We start from the raw sequence: 13,747 nt of genomic DNA on the forward strand, positions 1-13,747 counted from the left end.
TTCTGAGCTCAAGGATCCTCCAAACCTCCATCAGCAGAGGAACTGAAACTACAAGCAAGGCTCATCAAACCCAGCTCAGACAATCTCACATTTTCTCAGAGGCTAGGAGCAATCACAAAAATATATATACTACTTTAGACCCACTACAATGTTAATAAAAATGTAAGAATATGACACCTTGTAGAACTATACAAAAAGAATAAGATAATAAAAGTTAACTAAAACATGAAAGCCTATTGGGGTTTGCAGAAAAGAAATTTTTTTATAGACAATAAATATGAGATAATTAAGGCATATTTGCTGTATATATATATATATATATATATATATATATATATATAACAACAGAAACAAATTTAAAATCTAGTTCTCAAAAAATTAGGCAATATAGTTAAGAACTCAATGAATGTAGATGAATTATTAAACTGCAACATAAAATGTTACCAATTTAAGCAATGTATAAAAAATCCCACTGTAAAATACTAAAGAGGATACAAAAGATGTGTCAGATCTCATGGAGTGGCAAATCGCACCTCTACATGACATTCAGTCGAGGGAGAAAATAAATCAGAAACCATTTCAAATGGTAAAATATTATTTCAAAACTATTCAAAAACATCAGTCCACAAAGTGTCAAAGCTATTCATTGCCAAGAAGAAGGGTGCCAATTAAAATCACATTTAGGTGTAACTCAGTAGGTGAAAAATAAGTGCAAAGCTGAAATTTTAATTTAGGTAGACAAAACAAATATGTTATCGACAAAGAGAAATGATAAATCTAATAACAAAACTCTATAAAAACAAAGAGATCTGGAGAAAAACGACGTGGCAAGTTGAGCACAGATTATGAATAACCATTGTTTTATCAGTAAACATAGTCATGACATTCTCTGAAGCCCATTAGTGAGGAAATATGACTCTGCCCTACCTGTGGTTTCCCCACCCTCCACCAAGGAAGTATAAAAGGCCCTCAGTGCCAGACAGTGACATCCAGATACAAGATACCTACTTCCTAGTTCTCTACAGAACTGTCCACTCCTGACACCATGTGCTACTACGGCAGCTACTATGGTGGCCTGGGCTATGGCTATGGTGGCCTAGGCTGTGGCTATGGCTATGGTGGCTATAGTGGCTATGGTGGCTATGGTGGCTATGGTTATGGCTGTTGCCGCCCCCTGTGCTGTAGAAGATACTGGTCCTATGGCTTCTACTGAGGAATTTCCACAGCTACATAGCCAGTTGATTAATTTTTAAATTACTTCAAACAGCAACTATATCCCAAGTTATCCAAAAATAGAAATTATAGCGCGACTTTTGATCTATCGGTTATCAATGGGATAATGTGATAGTGTGTATTACAGTTTCTATATTATCTTTGTAACACTATGAAACACAACAAATTTTATTCTCGTTTCATATAAAAGATATATTATTAAATAAATTCTATTTCATCATGAATTTTTTGTTATTGTTCTGTTGTGTATTTTGCTTGTATATTTCATGTTTGTGTGTTATTAGTCAAACGTGTGATTTTTTATTGGTGATGAGATAAAAACAGAGAAAAAGGTAGATAAATGATGAGGGGGTAAGGGTAGAAATGAGTTATGAAGCTCTTTTGAGATAATTAGGAGTCTAGAATGGGTAAAACTATCAATTCTTTCTCAAAGATCATATAAATTTGTCTTTTCTTATTGCCTCCATTCCTGCTTGTTAATGCATTTTACCTATATTTTTAAATATAATTATATCCATGTAATTCTTAAATGGCTCTTTCTACAATAATGTGTATTCATTTAAAATCATTTGTATCCTTATACTTTGTGTCATCTACCATGAGTGGTTGGATTATGTCTACTAGAGCTCCATCTTGAAAATGTTTCTCATATTTTAAAAAATATTCTAACTAGAGGTGGATTATAGCTTTTATTTTAGACATTTTTCTTAACTTCGCCTGTAATCCCAACTCTCAGGGGGCTGAGTCAGAGAGATCATAGAGAGTCCAAGTCCAGCAGGGCTACAGAATGAGTTCAAGGTTTCCCTGAACTGCATAGTGAGACCCTATCTCACAAAAAAGAAGAAGAAGCAGAGAAACAGAGGTGGAGTCCAAGGAGCAGGGGGAGGGAGATAAACCCTGCCAGGTCACACCCTAGTGACCAGACTCTGACCAGCCCCAACCTAATTAGATAATTAGATAAATACTCTAATAAGTACAGCACTGCGTGATCCACACAGCATTCAACAGCCCTGTCTCCGTGTTCATGAGTATTTGGGGAGACACTTTAGATCTAAACCATCACAGGAGGTATCATATTAAAAATGCTGGAAACAGTAATAGAATTCTAGCATGCCAGCATGGTACCAGAGAGTGTCTCAATGTACCAATGTATTCTATTTTGAAAATAATATATCTATTATTCAGGATAATAAGAATTCTTTGCAAATTCATGACATACTTGCTCAGTGATGCATAAACACCAGCCTTTTATTTTTTTAACCCAAAGCCTGGTCGTTATAAAATGCATGCGTTCATGCATGCAGATTTTTTTCCAATTAAAACCTTCTCCAACCTAAATGAAATTAAGTTTTACCTGGGAAAAACACGGAGACATCATTAAAAGCAATGAAATGCTGGTAGAAGTTGTAAGGATTAAGACGATCAGTGTGCTGAAGATAGAGAGAAATTTTGGAAAAGTAGATTGCAATTTCAACATTCTTGCTTCTAGGAGGCAGGCAAGGGGCTGCCGAAAGAAGTAAAACCAACCAAATTTTATATCTACCCCTAAGTTTAGTGAATTATATTTGAATGGATAGGGGCTCAATAGATGAGAGAGAAGGGGCTAGGGTAGGGATACAAAACTTGGTAAGTTTTATTGTATACATGCACCAACTCTCTATAAAGAATCTGACCATCCATGTTGCAAAGACGAGTAATAAAAAATAAAAACTTTAAAAAGTGCAATCCGGAAAATGATGTAACATCAAAATATCGAGTTTAACATGAAACAAATTTTATCATTGAGATATTTGACAAGGGGAGGGGGATTTAGCTCAGTGGCAAAGCGCCTGCCTGGCAAGCTCAAGGTCGTGAGTTCGGTTCCCGGTACCGGAGAAAGACCAAAAAAAAAAAAAAAAAAGGAGATATTTGACAAATTCTGAAATTGCAGAGGTCTGTATCCTAAGAGGAGCCTGGACTATTTCAAAGGAGATTTTGCCCATATCAAACTGATGAATAAATAAACCAGACAGTTCAGAATTTGCTAAGAGCCACTCTCAATTGAAAAAAATATCTCTTAGAGGGTGGGCCTAGAGTTAGACAGATCCTGGCCAAGAACCTTATTCCATGTTAGTCTTTGCTTGAATTATGGCAGTCAGTCTACCTCTTTCTTTCCCCCTTCTTTTCTTTCTTTCCCCTTTCTTTCTTTTCCTGCTTTCTTCCTCATTCTTTTTTCTTCTTTCCTTCTTTCTTTTTGTAGATGAATCTGTAATTGTGTATTGCATTGCCAAAAACTTCTGAGCACAAGTGTTCATTCAACTAATTCTCCAGAGTAACAGAATGACAAGCGAAGAGCACCACACCCAGCCCAGACAACCATACCTGTTCCAACAGCCTAGGTGCAACCAAAACAATAACCAATGTGAGATCCATTGTACTTTTAGATCCTCTATAATGTTAATAAAAAGTATCAACAGAAAATTTGTGGAAGTATGGAAAAGAGGTAACAGACAATAAAATCTAACTAAAATGAATAACATACAGGAATTTGCAAGTGAAAAATATTAAAACATGTAATTCATAAATAAAAGATAATTATGTCCATTTTCCTATAAAAGCCTTGAGATTATCTTTCTTTATAGCTGAGTAATATTCCATTATGTAAAAATACCACAACTTTTTCATCCATTCCTCAGTTGACAGACACAACTAGAGACCATAATCATAAATGAAATAAATCAGACACGCATGTTTAAACACCGTATTGTGTCACTAGTGTAAGAACCTCAAAGACTGAATAAAATCTAGGAGGTACAACAAACATTGTGAAAGGAAAACAAACTGCTCAAAAGGAAAGAACTGGGATGAGGGAAAAGAGAAAAGAAAGAAGGGGAAAATGTATACATATATATATACAGGATAGCTAACATAGTTGTACTACTGGTCTTTATTGCTCTATTGAAAGGAACAGTTAATGTTTAAGTGTATGATCAGTCTTACATGACTATATTTGTTTATCCAAGTATCCAATCTGAAGATATCAGTATTAATACAACAATGTTAACTTCCTATCACCTTGTCTGAAATTCTGTATTTCATGTATTGATTTGTGTTATTTTCTAAATGTATGTGTTTAAGATGTTTTTGTCCTTTTATCTTTAAAATAAAAAAGATAATTAAAAGATATTTGAAACATAAAACTGAATTCATTATAAATTAAACTTAAATTCTAGTCCTCAAAAAAGTGAGTAATATAGTTAGCAATTCAATAAATCCAGACAAATGCACATTTCCTAAGAACCACAGAAATCTATATGGTGAAATCCAGTAACATTTTGGGTGGACTATCATTGGAATAAAAAATTTTGACCACATAGAATGCTGTGTAAGACTATGAAAGAAGCAATAAATGATAAAAACTAAAATATAAACAACATATTAGAATTTGCAGTATTAAAATAGATTAAGAAACACAACTAAAGGAAATTTACTATATACATACATATTAAGCTGGAAAAATTCATCATAAAATCAAATGTAAATTTTAGTTCTTAAAAATGTAATATAATTAAGAATCCAATAAATAAGTATATTACAAATCTGAAGCATACGTTAGTATAGTCAACTAAAGCCTAAAAACAAAAGTGGAATGCAATATACTAAGTAGTGTATAAAGCACAGGAAGATATCATGAAATGGAAAATTGTACACTATTTAGAATTCAGTGAAAGGCTCTTCACTGCCAAGGGGAAGAATGCCAACTACAAAAATAATGATGACAACAAAAAGAATGGAAAGGGGAATTAGCACGGGATGGAGTGAGCTCAGTGGGGAGGAGTAAAGGGTTAAACAGAATCAAGTTGCTTTGTCCATGCAGATACTCCTCAGATGAATGCAAACTTTAGGTACTGCAAATATGTACTAATAAAATAAAATTTTAAAAAGAAAATAGAAAGAAAAAATAAAATCACATGTAGGCATACCATTCATTAACTAAAAATTAAATGTAAAACTAAAATCTTAATTTTAGTAAAATAATTATGTTACCTACTAAGAGATGAAGCTGACCGTGAAACTCCTCTATAGAAACAGAGCTGGAAGACAAAGTAGTCATAACTTAAGAACAATTATGCACAGGCAGTAATCTAGGATTTCTCATGCTCAAAAGTAAAAAGCAAAGCATGAAATATCAAATATGGTCTTAATGCTGAAGAAAATTAAGTTATGACAAATAGTAGAAAATGTATTTTTCCAATTGTTCAAAATTAGAAATGATTTGTTTATTATGAAGAAGACAATTGAGACACATGTACCTTAAAAAGTAATGAATTAAATTGGAAAAGAATGTTACTCATATACTTATAACAATTATAATTCCTTCTGAGTTTTTCATAAACAGAAAATGAGATACAGGGAACTCATAGGATGCATGAGACACATGATGCTCATGAGATACATAGAGCTCATGAGATACATGAGCTCATGTAAAACAATATGCACAGAACACATAGCTCTAGGGTACTAACCTCACTAGGAGAGAAGAAATATTAAAATATATTGCAACAGACTGTATAAGCCAACAAACCTGTGAAAGTCAGAAAATACAAAAGTTGAGTGGGCAGTGGAACAACTGAGGTAAAAAGATAACTTTTGGAAAAGTGATGTCTGCACAAGCAAGGTAAGTGTACTTACACATCAGTTTGAGGAATGTAGACAGTATTTTATAAGAATAAAAAGCCAATGTATTGGAATTTGGAGGCTTTTCTGTTAGTATCTCAACACTAAATTCTCTGTTGTGGTGTCAAAGTACCCCTAGACCATGTGGAAATGAATGGATGTTAATGTTTCTCTATGAAATATTATGCCCCCAAACCATAAGAGTTTGTATAATGCTAAATTAGAGTATTAAACAGCAGGGATTATTCTTTCCTTTCTCACCATTAGTACAGTAGTATATGATCCTTCCCCTTCATGTATGGTTACAATTATCACTTGTTCTAAGCTTACTGTGGACAGGTGGATATCTGTGCTGTAGCCTATTCAAAGGTAAACACTGATTTTTAGTACAGAAGTATGAAAAAAAATAAGTCAGATTTGTGGATGGAGCACCTAACTGAACTGTGGAGTTTTCCGATTATATATACAATATATTTATATGGAGTGACACAGACAAGCACAGAGTATTTGGAATTACTACCCATTAAGTGCTTACTTATTTTTTTGTAAGTTTGCAATCATTTATTCAAGGAATAATTTCATATTAAACTTCAACGGCAAACACATACGATATTATCTACCTCAAAATTAGCAACAACAGCCCATCTGAGTAAGAATGAAGAATTTTCCAGGGATAAGAGTTTCAGAAAGTGTAGGGAGTAAAGAAAGAAGGATGGAAGGCTTGGATGGAGGAAAGGGAATGGGTGAAGAGGCAAAGGAAATATAGAAGTATGGAAAGAAGGAAGAAAGGAAGGAAGGAAGGAAGAAAGGGAGGGAGGGAGGGAGGAAGGGAGGAAGGAAGGAAGGAAAAACTAGTACCTGTGGAGGATTGGAAAGAAACAAAAATAAAATGTGCTATTTTCATGCTTTGTGTCATAACTTGTAATCATATCACATGTCCAGTTTCTTTTTTAAGGGCTATAATTGGATGGTGGATTTCTGACATAGGAGCAAAATGATTTCAGTAATGAGGACCTTGTTTTCACAGTTAGTAACGACCTTTATGACGTTGTCTGAAGCTCATTGGTCAGATGATAGGATGGTGAACTGCCTGTGCTTCCCCCGCCCACCACCAAGGAGGTATAAGAGGCCCCTGCAGACAGTGACATCCAGACCAAGACACCAACTTCCAGATCCTCAACTGCACGATCCACTCCTGACACCATGTGCTACTTTGGCAGCTACTTTGGTGGCCTAGGCTGTGGCTATGGCTGTGGCTATGGCTATGGTGGCTATGGTGGCTATGGAGGCTATGGTGGCTATGGAGGCTATGGTGGCTATGGTGGCTATGGTGGCTATGGTGGCTATGGTTATGGCTGCTACCGCCCCCTGTGCTGTAGAAGATACTGGTCCTATGGCTTCTACTGAGGAATTCCCACAGCTTCTTAGCCTATTGTCTACAACCTGCTGATTTACAGCAACAGTCTCCAACTTTCTTTACATGACAAATTTTTAATATCTTCAAAAGATCAACAACAAACTACAATACATGAAAAAAATATGCAGCATGCCTTTTTAATTCATCAGTATCTACTAAATAATGTGATAGGTTTTAGAAAAGTTTCATTATTATTCTTTTTTTTTGTTTGTTTGTTTGTTTTTTTCCGGTACCGGGAACCGAACTCACGACCTTGCGCTTGCCAAGCAGGCGCTTTGCCGCTGAGCTAAATCCCCAGCCCCCTCATTATTATTCTTATAATGCTATATAAAATATAATCATATTAGACCCTCAAGTTTTGTATAAACACATATATTATTAAATAAATTATCTCATCATAATTGTTGCTATTATTGGCTACTATATTATGAGTTTTGCTTATATGTTTTTGTGTGATTCCTCACTAGTGTGTATTTGTTATATTGTGGAAGAGAAAGATGTTAAGAGAGAAAGAGAAAAGAAGGTAGCGGAGGGTGGGGGAAGTTGAAGGAAGGGAGAAAGAGCAGTGGCTGAACTATATTAGTTAACATTTGAAAAATGCTTCTTGTTTTAAAAAGTATTCTGCCTAGAGAACAATTATTGGTGATGTCTTAGACACTTATCTTTTAGCTTTGACCTCATACTGACAACATAATAGAGGAGAGGTGTATGTTGGGGTACAGTTGACTGGCTCACAGGCAAAAATATCATGGTGATAAGCCTGGGTAGAGTGTTGCCTGTTGAAGTCATGCACCCAAGAAGCAGATAAGGAAAGGAGGAAATAGGAAGGGAAATGCACCTTCCCAAAGAGTGACCAACCCTTTATAGGCCACATGTCCTAACATCCCACCCAGCTACTGTGACATTATAGGATAAATAAACCGATGAGGATGGCACATCTGTGATATGATCACATTTCAAAATTCCTGACTCTCAATGCTTGATTATCTTGAGGGACACAACAGATCCGAACCATAACACATGTTATATTTTAAATGTCAGCAATAGTAATGACTTTCTAGTTTACAGATGTGGTTTTCAATAATGGCTCAAAATATACTAATGTAGTCTAACTCTACAAAATAATTAGTTATTGTACACAGCAGGTATAATTCTTTTCAAAATCAGGAGATATTTGCCTACAAATTAACATTTCATTTGAATTTTTCCCCAGTACCCTGGTATTTATCTAATGTATTTGTTTATGAATGCAGATTTCCAATGTATTAAAATTGCCTCTATTCTAAAAGAGATTTGGTTCCACTTGGGAAGTGCCAGTTGACACCATACAATGAAATAAAACACAGATAGAAAAAGTGAGGATTCAAAATACAAATGTTGAGAAAAATGGAGAAATTTTAGGAAAGCTGATGGAAATTCCAACTTTGTTGATTCCAGGAGGGATGGAAAGGCTGTCAGCAGAAGTAAAATCAGCGGAATTTCATATGCTAGTCCCCTCTCAAGCCTAGCAAACCACAGTTGGAGATATAGTACAATCTTGAAACTGATATACTGTTTAATATACTGAGCTTAACACAAAGCAGGGTTTCTTGTTGAGATTCTTACAAATTCTGAAACTGCAGGACTCTGTTTCCTAAAAGAAGCAATGGGATTATTTAAAAGATAGAAATTTTATCCACTTCAAGCTGATGAGAAAGAAGAGTTCAGAGTTTGCTAAGAAAATACTTCCTTAACTGAAAAGGGAGTATCTCCTATAGTGCGGCTCCAGAACAGGTAGACAGATCCTTATGATGAGCCTTATTTCATGTTAGTCTTTACTTGAATTATGGCAGTCAGCTGCCTGCCTGGCCTGCCTCCCTCCCTCTTCCCCCCCCTTTCTCCCTCCCTACTTCCTTCCTTCCTTCCTTTCTTCCTTCCTTCCTTCCTTTCTTCCACCTTCCATCCTTCCTCTTTCTCCCTCTCCCCCTTTCCTTCTGTTGTACTCTGTCTTTCATTCTCTTACCCTCTTTCATTCTTTCTTTTCTTTAGATATAGCTTGTTATTCTGCCCAGGATTGTCTAAAACTTCTGAGCACAGATGATAAATTCAGCCTCAAGAGTACCTAAAGAACAAGCAATGGTTACTACAACCAGCTTAGAAAATCAGACAGGTTTCTGAAGCAGATAAGCAATGCTAAAAATCTCTGGTGAAACCAAATATTACTTTGGATCCTTCAAATTTTAATGAAAAATGTAGAGAATATGAAGCTCTATGAAAATTTCAAAAAGCAGCAGCATAAGAAAGCCAACAAAAGAGAACAACATATTGGCATTTGCATACAAGAAATTTCAGAATCAACATAATTAATAAATACAGATAATGAAATTTGCAAAATAAATATTTAAATGAAAGAAATTCATCATAAAATCAAATTTAAATTCTAGTTTTCCAAAAAGTGAATAATATAATGGATTCAATAAACATAGTTATTAATCTAGAACCTGCATTGATAATATTTAATGAACTGAAACAAAATCAGAAAAATTAAAAGATAAAATAGCAAAGAAAATATAAACTATGAGTCAGATCTCACGGAAGGACTGAACATTCATGTAAGTAAAGTTCAACAGAGTAGGGAAATGGCAAAACTATTTTTGAGTAGAAAAATAATGTATTTTTTTCAACATAAATGAAAGAAATCTATCCACAAATTCTAAAAGCTATTCACTGCCAAGAGGCACAATGCCAATATAAATCCCATGTAAATATAACTCAGAAGCTGAAAATTAAGTACAAAGGCAAAATCTTAACTGAGCTTGATAAAATAAATATGTTCTCTACCCAAACAGTGAGACTGACAGTAAAACTCCTCCAGAGAAGAAAAGAGAGTGAAAGAAATAGAATGATGTCTAGATGAGAGACTATGAATAATCATCATTCTAGAGTTTTACAAAATCCTAATAATAAAATAAAGTAAAATCTTGTGTTTTCTTAGGTGTAAAGAACATAAAACTTAAAAGGCAAATAATAACAAATTCATTTCTTTGGTTATTTTCATTAATGATAAACTCCTTTAGAAGGACAGAAAGTGAATGATGTGAAAACACAGACATGCAAAAATGCTGAAATAAAAATAATTATGAATTAGTACATTTGACCATGATAATCCCTCTTGAGGTTTTAATATGGAAAGTAAGGTACATGACAAGAGTGCAAAATTCTGTGCACAAAAATACAAAGTTCTATGGCCCTAAGCTTACTAGGTGGAAAAAAATGGATAAAGTATAATTGCAACAGATATGTCACTGAAATTGAAAATATTAGAGAATACGAAAGGTAAGTGATAGCGGACCAACTGGAGACAAAAGTTCAGAGTGGGGTAAGCGGTGTGTCTCCACCGGCCCAGTAGCAATGGTTTTAGGTGTGTACTCAAGCAGTGAGAGTGGTCTAATAGAACAGTGGGGGGTAAGGCCCGCAGTACTGTGCAAGAACATAAAGCCAATACTTAGAGTTTTAGAGACCTTATTGTCTGAGGCTGAACACTCAATTCTGTCATTGTGGTGTCAAAGCCCCAGACCTTGAGTAAACAAATGGATGTAAATGTTTTCCATAAAATATTATTTCCCTAAGCAAATAATAGGCAGGAATTCATGTAACCCTCAGTTAGGATACAATACAACAGGAATTATTCTTTCCCCCGCCATTTAGTGGAGGACTGTGTGATCTTTCCTCTTTGAGTATGGTTCCCAGTGTCACCTGTTCTGAGCTCACTACGAACAGAGGGTTTTTAAGTGCCCCAGCTTTGGGGGTTGGGATTGGCCATGTTCAAGGTTAACACTGATATAAAAAAAGGATTGAGGATGCAGTGTTTCACTATTACATTTACATGATGTGTTTCACAATTACATTTACAGTATGTTTATATGGAGTGATGGAGTGAACAAGACCACCGTAGAACATACAGTTTGTATCCATAAAACGCCACTTATTTCTGGAAAGTTTGAAAACACACGCTTAAGGAATAGATTCATACTAGATTTCCACTATAGAGACATGAGAGTAACTAGCTATGAAGTTAACAACAATGGCTGTCAGTAAGTGGCTCATTTGTCCTGAGCAAGAGTCCAGAAATTTGTTGCTACTGATGTCACATTTTTAGAAGGACAGGGCAAGATGAGAGAAGGGGGAAGAAAGAGAGAGAGAGAAGAAGGAAAGGAAGTAAGACAAAATTATTCACTGTCGAGGAATGGATAAAATAGACAAAACTCTGTGTGTCCTATTTTCAGGTTTGTTTTTTTTTGTTGTTTTGTTTTGTTTTCCAGTACTGGGAATCGAACTCACGACCTTGCGCTTACCAGGCAGGCGCTGTGCTGCTGAGCTAAATCCCCAGCCCCATGTGCATCCTATTTTCATACTTTGCAAAATAACATGTGCTCAAGTCATATACACAAAATTAACTAAATATACAATGAACTGGAGCCATAAAAATACAAGAAGAGTTTGATTTAAAAGACCTATAATTAGATCACGAATTCCTAATATTCGAGCAAAACTGTCTCACTTATGAGGGCCTGTTTTTGCAATAAATAAAGATAAGGATGACGTGGTCCAAAGCGCATTAGTGGGATAATATGAATGACTCTGCCCTGCCTGTGGTTTCCCCACCCTCCACCAACAGGTATAAAGGGCTCTTGTCAGACAGTGACATCTAGACACAACACACCTACTTCTGAATCCTCAGCTAAACAGTTCACGCCTGACACCATGTGCTACTACGGCAACTACTACGGTGGCCTAGGCTGTGGCTATGGCTGTGGCTATGGCTATGGTGGCTATGGTGGCTATGGAGGCTATGGTGGCTATGGAGGCTATGGTGGCTATGGGGGCTATGGTGGCTATGGTGGCTATGGTTATGGCTGTTGCCGCCCACTGTGTTGTAGAAGGTACTGGACCTGTGGCTTCTACTGAGGAATTTCCACAGATTCTTATCTTCCTGTTTTACCAAAATTACCTCCAATATTTTTCAAACAATAACTTTTAAAAAATTCTTCACTCTCTATTAAATTATCTAAAAATATAAAATATACAATATGCCATTTCAATTCATCAGTATCCGTTGAATAATGGAATCATTTTTAAAGAAGTTTCTGTATTCGTCAATAATTTTATATAAAACAATCAAATTTTCCTCTGAACTTTTGTATAAACAGATGTATTATTAAATAAAATATTTCTCTCTGTATATGGCTTTATTATTATTTAACATTATGAGTTTTGCCTACATGTTTGTGTATTTATGTGTCACTCATCACATGTGTGTATTTGTTATGCTGTGGTAGAAAAGGAAAGACAGAGAAATAAAGATGGGGATGCTCTTTGCCATAATTTGAGGTATCAACTGAATGAGTAAAAACATCAATTCTTTCCCACAAATCGTACAAATTTGCTCTTATATATGTCTTTGAATATCAACTATGATTTTTATATTCTTGTGCTCCTCACCTATGTTTATAAAATGGTTCCTGTACAATAAGATCTGCATTCACATCAGATTATTCAACGTTGTGTGTATCAGTGTGCTTAGTGCCATTCACAACTCTGCTGCTTGGATTATTTCAGCTGGAGCTCTACCTCTCAAACATGTTTCTCATGTTTGAGAAATGATTACAGGTATTTTCTTAGTCACTTTACCTGTTGCGGCACAGAATTCCTAACACTCATACAATAAAGGAGGAGAGGTTTAGGTTGGCTCATAGTAGGATGGCTTCCAAGTGGAAAGAGCATGGTGAAAGGCTGATAAGGTATCAGGGGATAAGGTATTCATCTCCTGGCAGCCAAGAACAGAGAAAACAAGAGGTAGGAAGGAGATGTGCCCTTCAGGTCACAGCCCTATGACTGGACCTTAACCAAGCCCATATCCTAACAGCACACTGAACTGCTGAAACTTTAGTGATGAACATGCCTCTGAGTACAGCACTGCCATGGTCAAATCACCATTCAAAATCTCTGCCTCTGAGTGCATGAATGTTTGCAGGGGCATTCTTTCTCTAAACCATGACAGGTGTTAGCATAGTGAAAATATCAGCAAGACTAATGACATTCAGACTTAGCAACAGTGCACAAAAGAGTGTCTCAATATACACCTCTTCATATTTACTGTTTAGAAAATATTTGCATTACCAATAGCAAGAATTGGCCTTATAGAACCATGTGATATTTCCTCAGAGACAAAGTAACATTAGTTTTCATCCCAGATTTTTGAACTTTATCCACTGTTATGTGCTCATGCATGCTGATTTTCTCCAGGTGAAATTGGCTTCCATTCTAAAAGAAGTTAGATGTCACTTTGGAAACTCCAACTGACACCATCAAATGAAATAAAACCTTGATGGAAAAAGAACAGAATAAATAGACCAGTGCATTGAAGATGGAGAAATAAGAAAAAAGTGGGTTCAAATTCAA

At 35.5% G+C, this 13,747-nt stretch overlaps 3 protein-coding genes across 3 annotated transcripts; all 3 read left to right on the forward strand.

Moving 5' to 3' along the window:
* Positions 1 to 1,045: 1,045 nt before the first annotated feature.
* On the forward strand, positions 1,046 to 1,213 carry LOC102009253 (keratin-associated protein 20-2-like). Its single transcript, XM_005375647.1, has one exon. It carries the CDS (start codon positions 1,046 to 1,048, stop codon positions 1,211 to 1,213), a length of 168 nt encoding a protein of 55 aa, XP_005375704.1.
* Positions 1,214 to 7,092: 5,879 nt separating this feature from the next.
* On the forward strand, positions 7,093 to 7,296 carry LOC102009577 (keratin-associated protein 20-2-like). Its single transcript, XM_005375648.1, has one exon. The coding sequence runs from the start codon at positions 7,093 to 7,095 to the stop codon at positions 7,294 to 7,296; it is 204 nt and encodes a 67-aa protein (XP_005375705.1).
* A 4,753-nt stretch (positions 7,297 to 12,049) lies between these two features.
* LOC102009913 (keratin-associated protein 20-2-like) lies at positions 12,050 to 12,253 on the forward strand. The gene has a single exon (XM_005375649.1). It carries the CDS (start codon positions 12,050 to 12,052, stop codon positions 12,251 to 12,253), a length of 204 nt encoding a protein of 67 aa, XP_005375706.1.
* The last annotated feature ends 1,494 nt before the right edge of the window (positions 12,254 to 13,747 follow it).

Source organism: Chinchilla lanigera, unplaced genomic scaffold (genome assembly GCF_000276665.1).
Source record: "Chinchilla lanigera isolate Chin_1 unplaced genomic scaffold, ChiLan1.0 scaffold00006, whole genome shotgun sequence".
NCBI classification, from domain to species: Eukaryota; Metazoa; Chordata; class Mammalia; order Rodentia; family Chinchillidae; genus Chinchilla; species Chinchilla lanigera.